The 17588-nt window shown below is 42.1% G+C and overlaps 1 protein-coding gene across 1 annotated transcript; it reads left to right on the forward strand.

Annotated features, from left to right (window-relative positions):
* Nucleotides 1-2594: 2594 nt before the first annotated feature.
* Nucleotides 2595-12234, forward strand: LOC132309926 (uncharacterized). Its single transcript, XM_059808178.1, has 5 exons — nucleotides 2595-2741; nucleotides 3288-3354; nucleotides 6223-6732; nucleotides 11943-11950; nucleotides 12109-12234. Exons 1-5 carry the CDS (start codon nucleotides 2595-2597, stop codon nucleotides 12232-12234), a joined length of 858 nt encoding a protein of 285 aa, XP_059664161.1.
* Nucleotides 12235-17588: the final 5354 nt, after the last annotated feature.

Below are 17588 nucleotides of genomic sequence, written 5' to 3' on the forward strand. Positions count from 1 at the left end.
TTTAATGCTCATTCTCTCTCCCCGCTGAATCCTCTCTCTCGGCCAGTGCTCTATCTCTCTGCCTTTTTCTTTTTCTTTTTCTTTTTCCTTTGCAACTTGAATCTTTGATTAATTCATTATATCTTGGTAGATTTGGGTGCCGTTTGAGGCAAAACGAAGCTTGTGTCAAGCTCTACGCATCCATACCAACAATTCCAGATTTGGTGCACCCTTTGAACTTCGAAATTTAGGACCCATTTTTTAGGGTTTGCTCATTTTTGAGGTAGGGGCATCTTAATCCACTCTCTTCTTGTTCCATTGTGAGTTATGTTTTTTTTTTTGTTGTGCTAGACAAGCTAAATTTGAGAATTAATTGCTTCAATGAGGTGTAAGTGATGTTAAGAGAAAATTCATGTCTTAGGGTTATGACTTGTCTATGTGAAAAGCATGTATAGATGATGGCTTTGTGGTGTTTTTTGTGAATTACACCTCTTTTATGTGCTAACATGCTTTACTTGGGGATTAATTGTGTTAATGATTATTTTAATGTTGTCTAGAGAAATGTATGTTTATGCACATGTGATGTATTATGTGAAAAGCATGCCTATGTGTTGAGTTTATGTCTACTATGTGTAAACTTGCTGAAAGGGATGTATGAGACCATGCTTAATTGTATTGTGCCAAAATTTCACATTGTCATGATATTGAGATTATATGTACATTCTTGGACATGTCATTGGGATGCATGAAATGGGAGAATTTGTCTTGAAATGAAAATGAGGAATTTTTGGAAGATGATAGTTTTTGTGAAATGGTTTTGATAAACCCGGTCGCTGCGGGGTTACCAACGGGCCGGAGGTTAATATAGCCTAGAGGGGACTAGGGAGTCGCCCTAGTGTGGTTGAGCTAGCTGGGCCCCATAATGACGCCGCGGGGTTACCAAGGGTCAGGGACACTAGCCAATCCTCCTCTCGTGTCGCGGCGGGGTTACCAAAGGGCGGGCTGTATTAACGTTTGAAAGTGATGGTTTTGAGAATGAAAATGGGGAGTGTCATTGACATGCATTGCATTTCATTGCATTGCATTGCATTGTTTATAATTGGAATTGAATTGTATGTTGTATTTGATCCCCTACGTTGTATGATCCCTATCTCCCATTGGCCTATGTTTTGCTTGAATTCACAAGGATACAAGATTTGTGTCTTAAGTGTCACCTACTGAGCATATAGCTCACCCTACTATTTATACATTTTTTTTCAGGTCTTGGAAAAGAACCGGTGGACGACAACCCACCTCAAGCTTGAGCTATACTAGAAGCTCACTTTTGTGTCTTTTGTATATCTCCCATTATTTTTACAAAGCACTAAAAGTGTGAAGGTGTATATGTATATTTTGCAAAGCTTTGTCATGTAATGTAATTAAGGTATTTGATGATATTTTGGATGTGAATTTGATAACATGTAAACCTTATTGATGAATGGGGAGAGTAATACTAGTTTGAAGTATCATTGAGGTCATTTGATTGTGTATTATCATCTACTATTGCCGTGAATTCGGAATTTGAGCCATGATAAGTTTAAAAATGAATTTAAACAGGGTATGGTAGGCCTATTTTTAGGGGAGGTCATGCCAAATTTATTTATTTATTTATTTATTTTCTTTGTTTAAAAGGTATTAGTTTTGGGATCGTTACAAATTTGGTATCAGAGTAAAGGTTCGAAAACCTTTAGGACGACGGGTAGAGGCCTACATAGAGTCGCATGGGATGTTGTTTGTATTGTTTACTTGACTACTTGCTACGTGGTATCTTATTTAAATGAGCATACTTAACTGCCTATGTGCTTACTTGCTTACTTGTTTATGTTAAAATGTTTCTTGCATAGTCTTGCATGCTAAGTGTTGTACGGTATTAATTCTTGTTGAGTCGTCCACAGTGGACCTTAGTGTCATGTTTCTGAATTGTTTTCTCGTTTTATAGAACGATGTCACGGCGTGAGGAACCCACAGAAGTTGGCCCTAGGCCAACAAGGGGCGATGTTGGTGAGAGCTCTAGCTCCAATCCGGCGGAGCCAGTTGATGAGAACATGCTTCTTAGGGACTTGATTCCCCCAAGAGCTGTTCCCCCAAGAAGAGAAAATGTTGAAACACTCGTACCCGTAGAAGTGGGTGAAGGTTCTGTGGCACTGGAGTTTAATCGTTTGTTGCAAAATGTCGTGAGGCCAACGATTGCTGCTCAGTCGCAGTCGGCACCACAACCTACAATTCAAGTTGAGGAGACGCCAGCTCAGAAGCGTCTCAAGATCATAAAAGGGTTTTCTCAGTTGATACCGGTAGTGTTTGAGGGCAGTGCGGATCCAATGGTAGCAGATGACTACTTGGATCAAGTTGAAACCTAACTAACCTCAATGGATGTGACAGAGGATCACTTGAAGATCATCCTAGCAACTTACAAGTTTGTTATGGATGCCAAGGTTTGGTGGAAGTCGATCACTAACCAGTACAAGATTGAAGAGATGAGTTGGGACAGGTTCAAGGAACTGTTTTATGAGAAGTACTTTCCGCTTTCCAAAAGATGGGAGTTACAAGACTAGTTTCATAATCTTATTCAAGGGAACATGTCAGTGACGGAGTATGAGAACAGGTTCATCTCACTCTCCCGTTTTGCTCCAGAAGTGGTGAGAGATGAAGCTAACAAGACTCGGAAGTTTGTCTCGGGTCTTAATGATCGAATGAGGCCATTGATCACGGCACAGTTTATTAAGGTTTACTCTGAAGCAGTGGAAAGGGCTTTGATGCTGGAGGCTGATAATAAAGAGAAGGATGCAAGAAGAGAACAGTTGAAGCAAAAGAGGGGTGCAGGGCCATTTTCAGAGGGATCTTCTTGGAAAAAGAACAGGGGCGGTCCATCTCAGTTTCAGGGGCAGCAGACTGCACGATCCGCTTCTACCACTCCTATGCCAGCTGGATCTGACAGGAGTGCAGTTGTTTGTTATCAGTGTCAGCAGCCCGGACATTACAAGTCCAGTTGTCCGATGAGATCGTCTTCAGTTTCATCAGCTCCGAAGGCTTGTTATGGGTGTGGCCAGCAGGGTCACTTGATTCGTGATTGTCCGAGTCAGAGAGCAGGCACCATTAGTGGCAGAGGGTCACAGCAGAGGCCGTCACAATCGGCTACAGTTCAGTCAGGTTTCAGACCACCATCACCACAGCCTACTGTGTCTTCACAGGGTTTACGATCAGTTAGGAGGGATACTCATACTATGTCAGTGCAGCAGTCAGGTGTTCAGGTTGGCAGTCCTTAGCCACAGGTACCACAAGGACGTGTTTTTGCACTGGCACAGACCGATGCATCTTCTGGACCGTCAGTTCTTCGAGGTATATTTCCAGTGTTTGGTTGTTGGGCCCATGTTTTGTTTGACTCTGGTGCATCTCATTCTTTCATTTCATCATCATTTGCACTTGCATCGGGGTTAGAAGTTAGTTTCTTGGAACGGGCGTTGAGTGTTGATACGCTAGTTGGGGTTTCAGTGTCTTTGAGCCGAATTGTGCGGGAGTGTCCCATTGTGATAGTCGGGCGGACTTTCGTGTTTGACCTTATCCTCCTGGAGATGACTAGCTTTGATGTCATCCTCGGGATGGATTGGTTAGCTTTCTTCCATGCCACGATTGACTGTTTCAGAGGGAGAGTTATGGTTTGCACTCCTGAGGGAGACTGTTTCTTTTTCGTGGGAGATCGGAGTGATTCCCACATTTCATCGTTTTATGGAGTTCATGGACGAAGTCATGGTGATTACTTCTTAGCTAGCCTTATAGCCGAAGAAGATGATGTCGCGGGAGAAGTTTATCCGGCGATTGTTTGTGATTTCTTGGATGTTTTTCCAGAAGATTTGACAGAGTTGCCTCCACACCGAGAAGTGGAGTTCACTATTGATTTGATGCATGGTACTGCGCCGATTTCTATGGCACCGTATCGAATGGCCCCAGTTGAATTGGAAGAATTGAAGAGGCAGCTTGATGATTTGAGGATGAAAGGTTTCATTCGACCGAGTGTGTCACCGTGGGGCGCACCGGTCTTATTTGCTAAGAAGAAAGATGGATCGTTGAGGTTGTGCATTGATTATCGGAAGTTGAATCATGCCACCATCAAGAACAAGTATCATTTGCCAAGGATAGATGATTTATTTGATCAGTTGAGGGGAGCCAGTTGTTTCTCAAAGATTGACTTGAGGTCTGGCTATTATCAGTTGCGGGTTAGGGATGAGGATATCCTGAAGACAACATTCCGTACACGGTATGGACACTATGAGTTCCTTGTTATGCCTTTTGGCTTGACTAATGCGCCAGCGGCATTCATGGACTTGATGAACCGCGTCTTTCACGATTACTTGGACCAGTTTGTGGTAGTTTTCGTGGATGACATTCTTGTGTACTCACGGACTCGGGAAGATCACGAGGTCCATTTGAGTATTGTTTTACAGATTTTGCGGGAGCACCGATTGTATGCCAAATACGAGAAATGTGAGTTTTGGTTACAGGAGGTGAAGTTTTTAGGGCATGTTGTTTCAGAAGGTGGAGTATCAGTTGATCCATCAAAGGTTGAAGCAGTTTTGACTTGGGAGCGACCCAAGAATGTGTTTGAGATCCGCAGTTTCCTTGGTTTAGCGGGTTACTATCGGAGATTTGTGAAGGATTTCTCCCGTTTGGCAGCTTCTATGACCCGTTTGACCCGGAAAGGGATCAAGTTTGTCTGGAATGAGGCCTGTGATTTATCTTTTCAGGAGTTGAAGACGAGATTAACTACAGCGCCAGTGTTGGTGATACCTGAGCGTGGCTTGGGTTATGTGATCTATTGTGATGCTTCACGTGACGGGTTGGAATGTGTGTTGATGCAGGATGGTAGAGTAGTGGCTTATGGGTCTCGACAGTTGAAGACTCACGAGTACAACTACCCTACTCATGACCTAGAGTTAGCGGCAGTTGTATTTGCCTTGAAGTGTTTGAGACATTACTTGTATGGTGAGAGATTCGAGGTATTTTCAGATCACAAAAGTCTCAAGTACCTTTTCTCCCAAAAGGACTTGAAAAACAGACAGAGGCGATGGGTTGAATTCTTGGAGGACTACAATTTTGACTTGCAGTATCATCCGGACAAGGCGAATGTGGTAGCGGATGCCTTAAGCCGGAAATCTCGTGGAACTTTGGCCAGTTTAGTTATTCGGAAGTGGAAGATGCTTGAAGATCTGGCAGAGATGGGATTACAGTGTTGTGATAATGATGCTTGCAGTGAGTCGGCATTCTTATTTAGTCTTGTGGCTCAGCCTACTCTTGTTGTACGAGTGATTGAGTCACAGAGACAGGACCCGGACTTAAATGCCATCCACGCTTTGATCTCTAGTGGTGAGACAGTGAAAGATTGAGCCTTGCATGCAGATGGGGGTCTACGGTTCAGGGGTTTGTTGGTGGTTCCCACATGTTGTCGTGAGGATGTCCTACGGGAGTTTCACACTTCCCGTTTTGCAGTTCATCTAGGTGGTACTAAAATGTATCACAATTTGAGACGTCAGTATTGGTGGAGCGGGATGAAGAATGATGTTGCACAGTTTGTGGCTAGATGCCTTACCTGTCAGCAGGTGAAGGCCGAGCATCAGAGGCCAGCAGGTTTGTTGCAATCATTACCTGTAGCGCAATGGAAATGGGAGCATATTGCTATGGATTTTGTGACAGGTTTTCCAAGGTCAAAGAGGGGCAATGAGGCCGTATGGGTCATCATTGACAGATTGACCAAGACGGCTCACTTTTTGCCTATTAAGGCAACAGACGATGTAGAGAAGCTTGGTATATTTTATGTGAAAGAGATTGTAAGGTTACATGGAGTCCCTATAACCATTGTGTCAGATAGGGATGCTAAGTTCACTTCGAAGTTCTGGGAAGGACTTCAAGCAGCGTTTGGTTCAGCGTTGCATCTTAGTACGGCATTCCATCCACGGACAGACGGTCAGTCAGAGCGTACTATCCAGATTTTGGAGGATTTGCTTTGGGCATGTGTACTTGATTTGGGAGGTAGTTGGGAGGATCACCTTCCACTTATTGAGTTTGCCTACAACAACAGTTATCAGGCGAGCATCCAGATGGCTCCATTTGAGGCGTTGTATGGTAGACCTTGTAGGTCTCCTGTTCGTTGGACTGAGGTAGGCGAGACAGCCGCCTTAAGACCCGACATTGTACCCGAGACTACTGAGAAGATTAAGTTGATAAGACAGAGGTTACTTACAGCTCAAAGCCGACAGAAGAGCTATGCGGATAAGCGGAGACGACCGTTATCCTTTGAGGTGGGAGACCACGTTTTTCTACGGGTTTCTCCACGGAAGGGATTGATGAGATTCGGAAAAAGTGGCAAGTTGTCGCCACGATTTATTGGACCGTTTGAGATTTTGGACCGAGTAGGAGAGGTTGCCTACAGGCTTGCTTTACCACCACAGATGGACAGAGTTCACAATGTCTTTCATGTATCGATGTTACGAAAGTACGAGCGGGATCCATCTCACATTTTGAGTTGGGTTGATGTGGATATTGATGAGGATGTTTCCTACGAGGAAGGACCAGTTCAGATTCTTGACACACAGCAGAAGGTGTTGAGGAACAAGACAATACCAATAGTGAAAGTCCTTTGGAAACACTACGGAGTCGAGGAGGCTACTTGGGGGCTTGAACAGGAGGTTCGGTCCAAGTATCCAGCTTTGTTTTCTTCCTCAGGTATGTCTTGATTTCGGGGACGAAATCTTTTAAAGTTGGGAAGAATGTAATGTTTGTGTCTGATATATGTATGTGGTGCATTTTGTTTATATGTGGAGTATTTTGAAACAAAAAGAAAAGGGAAAAGAAAAGAAAATCGGCGGGACCCACCACCCACTCAAACATATGATTTAGAGACTTTTTTTTATGCTCATTCTCTTTCCCCGCTGAATCCTCTCTCTCGGCCAGTGCTCTATCTCTCTGCCTTTTCTTTTTCTTTTTCCTTTGCAACTTGAATCTTTGATTAATTCATCATCTCTTGGTAGATTTGGGTGCCGTTTGAGGCAGAACAAAGCTTGTGTCGAGCTCTACGCATCCATACCAACAATTCCAGATTTGGTGCACCCTTTGAACTTTGAAATTTAGGACCCATTTTCTAGGGTTTGCTTATTTTTGAGGTAGGAGCATCTTAATCCACTCTCTTCTTGTTCCATTGTGAGTTATGTTTTTTTTTTGTTGTGCTAGACATGCTAAATTTGAGAATTAATTGCTTCAATGAGGTGTAAGTGATGTTTAGAGAAAATTCATATCTTAGGGTTATGACTTGTCTATGTGAAAAGCATGTATAGATGATGGCTTTGTGGTGTTTTTTGTGAATTACACCTCTTTTATGTGCTAACATGCTTTACTTGGGGATTAATTGTGTTAATGATTATTTTAATGTTGTCTAGAGAAATGTATGTTTATGCACATGTGATGTATTATGTGAAAAGCATGCCTATGTGTTGAGTTTATGTCTACTATGTGTAAACTTGCTGAAAGGGATGTATGAGACCATGCTTAATTGTATTGTGCCAAAATTTCACTTTGTCATGATATTGAGATTATATGTACATTCTTGGACATGTCATTGGGATGCATGAAATGGGAGAATTTGTCTTGAAATGAAAATGAGGAATTTTTGGAAGATGATAGTTTTTGTGAAATGGTTTTGATAAACCCGGTCGCTGCGGGATTACCAACGGGCCGGAGGTTAATATAGCCTAGAGGGGACTAGGGAGTCGCCCTAGTGTGGTTGAGTTAGCTGGGCCCCATAATGACGCCGCGGGGTTACCAAGGGTCAGGGACACTAGCCAATCCTCCTCTCGTGTCGCGGCGGGGTTACCAAAGGGTGGGCTGTATTAACGTTTGAAAGTGATGGTTTTGAGAATGAAAATGGGGAGTGTCATTGACATGCATTGCATTTCATTGCATTGCATTGCATTGTTTATAATTGGAATTGAATTGTATGTTGTATTTGATCCCCTACGTTGTATGATCCCTATCTCCCATTGGCCTATGCTTTGCTTGAATTCACAAGGACAAAAGATTTGTGTCTTAAGTGTCACCTACTGAGCATATAGCTCACCCTACTATTTATACATTTTTTTTCAGGTCTTGGAAAAGAACCGGTGGACGACAACCCACCTCAAGCTTGAGCGATACTAGAAGCTCACTTTTGTGTCTTTTGTATATCTCCCATTATTTTTGCAAAGCACTAAAAGTGTGAAGGTGTATATGTATATTTTGCAAAACTTTGTCATGTAATGTAATTAAGGTATTTGATGATATTTTGGATGTGAATTTGATAACATGTAAATCTTATTGATGAATGGGGAGAGTAATACTAGTTTGAAGTATTATTGAGGTCATTTGATTGTGTATTATCATCTACTATTGCCGTGAATTCGGAATTTGAGCCATGATAAGTTTAAAAATGAATTTAAACAGGATATGGTAGGCCTATTTTTAGGAGAGGTCATGCCAAATTTTTTTTATTTTTTTATTTTTAAAAGGTATTAGTTTTGGGATCGTTACAGTTAAACCATTAAGATATTGACAGAGCTTCTACCACAGGTTTTCTAAAACACACCAGAACCATTCTTTTCAATTTTACAAGATTCGATCAGATCACCAATCTGACTGGCCAATTGTTCATGGAATTAGGGTATTTTTCGAAAAACAGATCCTCCATAAATAGAATGCCATTGCGGAAGTGTTCAGCTTTGGGTTGCAAGGTGAGCAATTTGACTCCGACTAGGATTATTGTCCATGCTGTAATGGATACAGCCCAAATAACCCTCAGGTACAAGTGTACAAAATGCTACAGATTCTTGTGGATCGCTGAGAGGGAAACATACAATGAATGTTATTGATGCTACTCCTTACCATCTTTGACTGGGTAGATCTCCACACAATGTGTGAGTCCATTTTACTTTGTGGGAAGCTTCTGTAAAATGGAGAATTGTGTGTTTTAGTGAAAACTGACCAGATGGAGAAAGAGACCGGTAAACTGAGTCAGTAGTGGAGGGGTTGGGATGAGAGCATGTGGAGATTTTGGGGATGAGTGAAAAGAATTTGTGGAGGGATTCACCACAAAGCGCATTGTCAAACTATGTTAGTTTTATAAGGAAATAAATTTGAAGTGTCTTACTGGACTAATCCATGTTAGTTTTGTAGGTCCGCAGTTGTAATATGTTGAGGTATTTCTGATTGTGAAAGTGATTCATGCGAATAAGTAATTGATGATAATAACATTATTATTAAATGCACTGGTTCCCTATCTGGCTATGGAAATCCATAAGACCGGGTAAATGTATCGGGTATGGATATATGTCCAAGTGTCAGACTGAATCCCAAATCATAGGAAATGAGAACTCAGGTTAAAATGTGTTCAAAAATTGAATATGGATATGTAAGTTGTCTTGCCCACTCAAAAATATGTGTTGCATGGACTCCTATTCCCTCGATTAACTGAAGTCGACATGACATGACATGAGTATGGCTTTGTGTTCAAAACAGGTACCTAAATTCGACACCTAAATCCTCTTATTATTTCAGTGGAAGAAGAAAATCTCAAATTTGATACAAGGGTTTCCAACTTTTATTTTAATTAAATTATTATTTATTAAATTTTCAATAAATAATAGCATAAATACTTTCAAATGTCATATAATTTTATTGTGCAATACATGTCAACATACCCATATTCAATTTTTTGATACATTTCAAGCAAAGTACCCAAAAAGAGCAAGGAAGTGAAAAAACTTCATCAATTAGATGGTTAGAAATCATTCTTCCAGTTGCTGAATATATTTTGTGGAACAGAGGTGCACAATGTCCTAGAAGATGCATTGAAAACACAATTGACTAAGGCATTAGCATTTCTCTGACCTCTGCTATATCTTCATTTATCATATTTTACTCTCCGTATCTCTCTTTCACAGTTCCCTCTTTCACTTCATTAACAAACTGTTTTCCCCCATTTTCATTACTCCCACTTTCAGATCTTCAATTGAAGATGATTTTTGCTTCCTTAAAGACAAGGATAACCATTAATCCTTGAGTTTGTTCACATACATGTCTCTGGAGTTCCCACTCACATATGGTTAGTTTGTTAGTCATCTCTACTTACTTCTCCAGATATTATGTCATCAATCTAACACATCAACAATGTTCTAAATACCATGAGTTTCAGATTCTTGATCATTTTAATCAGTAAATATTTAAGCAGTAAATAATTAAAGATGAGCCTCTTGATTTCAATTTTGAGTAATTGAAAGCAGTTGCTTATTTTATGTAGGGGCATGTTAGATAAATAAGTAATAATACTATTTTACGGAACTATGTTAATTGAGATATCAGTAACGTCATTGTAGCATCAAGTTCAGTTCAAAATCCAATCGAACCAAAAGTTACATCTTTCTTATTTTTATTTTATGCATGCCCTGCTTTTAAAAACTTGTACGTAACATTGAAAAAGAAAAGTTGTAGGATTCCGAAAGGAGTGAACCAGGGACATCAGACCCCATTGCTGGAATCTTCAAATCCTGGACACGGGCAGTGTTGGAATTGATTGCCTTTTTTTTCTCCCTTTTGCAGGAGTGGGGAGGGGAGAACTATTTGCATTTATAAAAAAAATAATAATAATAAATAAAAACATAAAAAAATAAAAATAAAAACTACAAGATATAAGACTTTTCAAAAGTTACACCTACTAAATAAAACTCCAATTCTTTTTTTTTTTTTACCAAAATAAAATGAAGTCCAAATTTTAACACGAATTTTATACCCATAAATAATAGTACAATAAAAATTCCATCTTACGATATACGATTCGCAATTTGTGTCCAACAAAAAATCCATCTTATAGTACGTGATATGTTCTTATGTTCTCAATTCATCATACAAACTCAAAGTCTTTTAAAAAATATATACATGCTTTTCTATACAAAAATATATATGCATAACAATCAGACTCACTCCATATTCATCTAGCTCTACAATATAATGCATAAATAACAGAGACTTTTGGCATCCATATGTTAACCACATATAAAAATTAATACATTCATATTTTTCAAACAAAACTATAACTGCATTTTCAGTACCCAAAACTTTAGCAACTACAATTGTCTATATATTGAAGAAATAAGACAAGTGGAATTTGCAAAATTTTAGCTGAGATGGAAGCATATAATCACCACTTAAGCAAAGCAAACTTTGTACTGCCACTATATTGTGTGTAATATGTAGCCTTAGATACATGAAATAAACATTTTGAAAGCAAATAAAAACGGCAGCAATTTCTTACCAAATAAGGTGGAAGAACAGAAAGATCGAGACTTAGAAGTTGTTCCTGCAAAGGCAAAGCCACATATAAAAATTTCAACTACATATTAATGAATAATGGGCAGAAGAAACTGGAAAAAGTCACATCTATCAAATTAAAATCAACATTATATAGATATTACCAATATTATAAAGATTAAGTTTATCAAGCTGTCAGATATCCATCTATCAATTTATGCATCTCTCTCTATGTATGTATATATCTATTTATGAAACAACTACAATTAAAGCGTTTTTTTCAATTAGTTGGGGTCAGCTACATAAATCATATTTTTTCAATCCGCTCTATGAAAGGCCATGGCCACAGTCAAACTACATGTTATCATATGTTTCCTTACTAACTCTAACCACGTTAACTTTAATCTTCCCTTTTCCCTAAAATACACTCAACGTGGACCATGCCACTCTTCCTAACTAATGCACTTAAAGATCTTCTATGCACATGTCAAAACCATCTTAATCAAATTTATCTCCGATTGGTTCTATTCCAACCATCTCGATCATTTTAAATTCCATCATTCCTAGTCTCTTTTTTTTTGAAAGGTTAAACAATTGTGTAGATGAACAGGTAATTACAAGTTTGGGTCCAAGGTGAGCTCTACGTAGCAGGACAAAAAGAAAAAGGTGTTACAAATAGACCAAACGAAACAAGACCTTTTAGGCCCAAACATGTTAGCCGTTACGTGACCAAACAGCCAACCAAGTCTTTTTCCGGTTACAACACAGGGAGGGGTCTTTAACGCCACTGGAGATGGCATTGAGAGCCTTACGCATAGGAATCTGGTGGTCGCGGCAGTGGTCGGAGGCAGTCCAAAGGTATTTCCCATTGAATCAGAGCTTGACGTGCCTTGAAGCTAAACTTGAAAGTTGGTTTGTGTGTTTCGTTCCCTTGTAGAATCGTGTGTTTCGTTCCTCCCAAGTGTGGTGTACACACGCAGAGAGGGCCAGTTTACCAAGTGAGTGAACATTTCCTTGATTGCCAATATATTGAAATCCAGAAACTATATCCAACCAATTTGAGTGGGGAATAAATGATCTGCAAATTCCTTGAATATATTACTAGACAGGCTTAATGAAATCGCAGGAGAAGGAAAGATAGTTGTGGGATTCACTTGAAGCAAGGCAAAATGGGTAGTAATTGGGGTTGTGGAGATGAGCCTTGCTTTTCTTGTCAAGAATGGGCAATTTTTCTTGGACAAAAACCCATGTAATAAACTGATGTTTGGGAACTGAGATGGTATTCCGGGGATGTGGAACCAAGGCTTGCGAGGGAGAGTAGGAGAAAAAGCCAACAATGTGTGATTCATTGAATAGCCTCCAGAGAGTGATGGGGACCAGATGATTCTGTCAGGTTGATTGGGAGTGACGGAGGAGGGTTTGAAAGTTTAGGGATAATGGTGAACAAAATTGGTGGAAAGGACCATAAAGCTCCATCAATGAAATCACTTACAATTGCATCCAAAGGAACTGAGGATAGCTGACATTGCTTCACTTACTCTTGGAAGCAATGGCCCTGCTGGTAGCCGATTATCCTCTTAGAAGGAGCAAACATGTCTTCATGACTTGCCTGGCAACATGTCTCATTTGCAGTAATTTCCTCCAAGACCAAGACCATGCACAATCCTAAGGTATGTTAATCTTCCAAATGATTCTTTGTTTAATCAAATATGTTGAAACCCAATTGCACCAAATGCTTTGTGAATTGTGGTTGATAATTGCCCATAAATGTCAAAACACTGCTGCTTGGTTGCATCGTTGTAGGCATGGGACACCCACCCCACCGACTCTTATAGGAAGGCACACAGTATCCCAAACAACCTTACTTCAGTTGTCTTCAAATCTGCACCTGACCACAAGAAAGCTCTCAAGATGGAATTAATCTCAGCGTAGACTGATTTTGGCATAATAAACATACATGAACAGTATGTTTGAATATTGATAAGAATGGCTTTAATGAGTTGTAGCCTCCCTGCATAGGACACACATCTAAAGGTTGCACTAGACATTTGCAATCAGCAGCTTTAAAAGCATGGCGGACAAAAGTGGGACACCCAAATGTCTGATAGGTAGAGTTCCCTTTCCAAAGCCAAGGAGATAATGATGGCCTACTCAATATGAGAGGAGACACCAGAGAAGGAGGTGCTATAGGAGATATTAATGGACGACTGAGATTTGAGAAAATTGGTCTAAAACTACTTTTAAGGTTCTAAAAGAATCAAGATTTCCATGACTAAGAAAAATTAGATCATCTGCAAAGCATAGGTGAGTCATCCCTAATTTTTTGCATCTCCAATGATACTTGAAGAAAGGGTTATCAGTAACAAAAAGTTTTGTGATAGAAAATAAGACATCCATCACTATCACAAAAAGGTAGGGAAAGAGGGGGCCCTTGACTCCCCCAAATTAACCATGGAGTTCTCCATTGACTGAAATGGAAGAGGGAGAGGTGATACAAGCCTCCACCCAAGAGATGAATGTGATTGAGAAGCCAAGAAGAGATGGAACATCAATGATGAATGGCCAACTTACAGAGTCAAAATATCTGCTTTTAAAGCACATCTAGGACTTGAAGATGCCTTATGGTAATCCCTGAGCAATTCTTGAGTGAGCAGAACACTGTCACTGGTTTTTTTTTACCTCAGCAAAATGTCACGGACTTAGAGTTTCAGCACCACTCTAGCTGCTCCCGTGCGGCACCAAGACGTTGCTTTCACTCTCGCAAGTACTTGGTCAGCCTAACTCCCGTGCACACCTTAGCCAACACACTCCCCTTGTGCGCTTACTAGTGTTGTAGTTGCCCTCGCCCTCTCCTCACTTGGCTTGCACACTCACACACACTAAGGCACTTAAGTTGGCAAGGAAAGAACACTTCTATTACTTCAAAGAATGCTTTGTACAAGGCTAACACTCAAGCTCTCTACAAGGCTCTCAAGACTCACTCCAGGACTTGTTCCCTACAAAATGAAGTCCTATCTCTATTTATAGGCATCCCCATCCCTAATGGACGGCTAGGATGCATTCTAACCAACGGTGGAGATTGATTATCTAGAATCTTCTCCCACCTTCTTCACACTTCCATACTTATCTACTAGTATCTACAACATTCTAGAATTCTCCATACTACTCCACACAACTCTGGAGAACTTTAAAACCTTCCACACACTTCTACACATTTCTACACATATCTAGAATCTTCCACATAACTCTAGACTACTCCGGAAGACTCTAGAAACTCCACTTGCCATGCAGTTGCCATGCAGCGTCCTCCTCAGCGTCTGCGTGTCGCCTGCGTGGCACAACCTCCATAGGCGGGGTGTGACATTCTCCCCCACCCATTTCCGTGACGCCCTCGTCACGGTTTCTTCAGCTGACCCAGCCTCTCGTAGGTCATTAGCACTTGCGCATATGTCCTTGGCCCAAACGTACGAGCGCCCTTCGGGAGATATGAAGTCCTCACGAGCTCCATCGTGTTGACTGCCACCTCTGGACTCTCCTTCCTGCCCACGAGCGGCACCATACATGTGGCATTGCCTTCCTCGCCTCCGAGTATCATCAACGCACCAAGGCATGGTAGTGGCGCGGCGTTGTTCCTGTCCATGAACTCCAGCCCCAGCACCATGTCGTGGTCGTCCATCTCCGCAACTTGGAAGTCAGCCTTGCCCTTCCATCCTTGCATGCATAGCTCCACCTCCTTGCACACTCTACTCACGCGTGCCTCTTCGGAGTTGACGGCCTTGATCCAGCCCTCCGTCTTGCGCATCTCCAAGCCAAGTCGTTGCGCCTCCTCCGGGGTAATGAAGTTGTGTGTAGCACCCGTGTCTACCAACGCTTGCACGGCTTTGCCACCAACCTGTGCATCCACATAGCGCACCCCAGCTACCTTTTTTGCCTTGCCCTTCTTCTTGGTGTCATGCGCCATGCTACTCAGCATCTGTATAGCCCCCATGCACCTATCTTCATCGCTGCCCGCATCGTCCACCCTGCCCTTGCCCTTATCCTTCACAAGGGCGCTCATGGTCTTTTTGTTGGGGCAGTGTCGCAATATGTGCGGCCCTTCGCACAAGTAGCACTTCGGCTCCCACTTGCCCTTATCGCGGCGCTCCCCTTTGCCACTAGCCTTAGACCTCTCTCCATGGTCCTTGCCCTTATCATGGCGTGGGCGTCTCTCCTCATCGCTGTGCTCATCATCACTAGACTTGGGCGAGCCCCGTTTCTTGAAGCGCCGGTCTCCCCCACCTTTGCCGTGGTCCCTCCTGGGAGACGTGGCCCTCTTGTCATCGCGCCTAAAGTCTTTGAGGTGCTCCGCTATAGCCATTGCGGATGCCAAGTCTCTAGGCTCCCTCCTCCTTAGCTCCGTGGCCACCCAAGACTGCAGCCCATCAATGAACAAGCACACACGTTGCCGCTCCGGCATCTCTGGGATCTCCAGCATCAAGTTGGAGTACTCATTCACATACTCCCTTATGCTGCCCTTCTGCTTCAGGCGCCTTAGGTTGATCATGGCGAGGTCCTCAATGCACTCAGGGTAGAACTGCCTCTTGAGCTGCCTCTTGAACTCCTCCCATGTATCAACTGCTCTTGCGCCCCTACCGGTGAAGCGCTGTCTCCACCATAGAGCGGCAGTGTCCGTGAGGTACATAGTGCCTGTCTGCACCTTCTCCTCATCATCCTCGATCTCCATGCACTCGAAGTACCGCTCCATGTGCCAGAAGAAGTTGTCAATCTAGCGCGCATTCCTTGCCCCATCGTACTCCTTGGGCTCCGGCACCTTCTTCTTCCTTGGCTTCACCACGACTTCGCGCGCCTGGGAGAACTCCTTCTTGCACTCGGCAATCTCCACGCGCAAGTCGTCTACCTGATCATACAAGTCCCTTTCCTTCTCTCGCGCCTTGTTGGCAATGCCGTCAATCAGCTCGTAGAGTTCTGCCATCTTTCTCTCGAGCCTGTTAAACTTGGTCTCCGTGTAGACCAAGTATGTGGCAAGCTTTTCTTCCAAGCTCTGCTCCAAGACGTGGACTTGGTGGTCTCTTCCGCTAGCCATGTCTACTCCAACAAAGCTCCCTTGACGAACCTGGCTCTGATACCAACTGTCACGGACTTAGAGTTTCAGCACCACTCTAGCTGCTCCCGTGCGGCACCAAGACGTTGCTTTCACTCTCGCAAGTACTTGGTCAGCCTAACTCCCGTGCACACCTTAGCCAACACACTCCCCTCGTGCGCTTACTAGTGTTGTAGTTGCCCTCGCCCTCTCCTCACTTGGCTTGCACACTCACACACACTAAGGCACTTAAGTTGGCAAGGAAAGAACACTTCTATTACTTCAAAGAATGCTTTGTACAAGGCTAACACTCAAGCTCTCTACAAGGCTCTCAAGACTCACTCCAGGACTTGTTCCCTACAAAATGAAGTCCTACCTCTATTTATAGGCATCCCCATCCCTAATGGACGGCTAGGATGCATTCTAACCAACGGTGGAGATTGATTATCTAGAATCTTCTCCCACCTTCTTCACACTTCCATACTTATCTACTAGTATCTACAACATTCTAGAATTCTCCATACTACTCCACACAACTCTGGAGAACTCTAGAACCTTCCACACACTTCTACACATTTCTACACATATCTAGAATCTTCCACATAACTCTAGACTATTCCGGAAGACTCTAGAAACTCCACTTGCCATGCAGCGTCCTCCTCAGCGTCTGCGTGTCGCCTGCGTGGCACAACCTCCATAGGCGGGGCATGACAAAAAGTTGTTTAAGTACAGTCAATAATACATGGCAAGATAGGATTGAGTTTGTTTGCAATAACCTCAAAAATACATTGTAGACAACATTGCAACAGGAAATAGGTGTGTAATTATTCAAAGAAGAAGGATTTGGGAATTTGGGAACAAAAGCTATATAGGAAGAGTTTACTTCCTTTAACAGCTTCCTATAAGTGAAAAGCTCTTTGATAGCTTTAACAATGACTTTGCCCACAATGTGCTAACATGACTGAAAGAAAAAAGCATTAAAACCATCTGGCCCAAGGGATTTGTCTTTCTTGAGGAAGAAAACACAAGTTTAATTTTCAAATCAGTAGGAATGGAGGTCAGAGACTCATTGGAATAACTTGGAATGGATTTTTGAATGAATGGTTCTAGAATTGGTAAACCGGTAAACAGCACGAGGGCGCTTGTGTGAGTGTTGTTTGTGTGTGTG

This window comes from Cornus florida, unplaced genomic scaffold (assembly GCF_030987335.1).
Source record: "Cornus florida cultivar Cherokee Brave unplaced genomic scaffold, ASM3098733v1 CherokeeBrave_3.0.0_Hap2_Chr05, whole genome shotgun sequence".
NCBI classification, from domain to species: Eukaryota; Viridiplantae; Streptophyta; class Magnoliopsida; order Cornales; family Cornaceae; genus Cornus; species Cornus florida.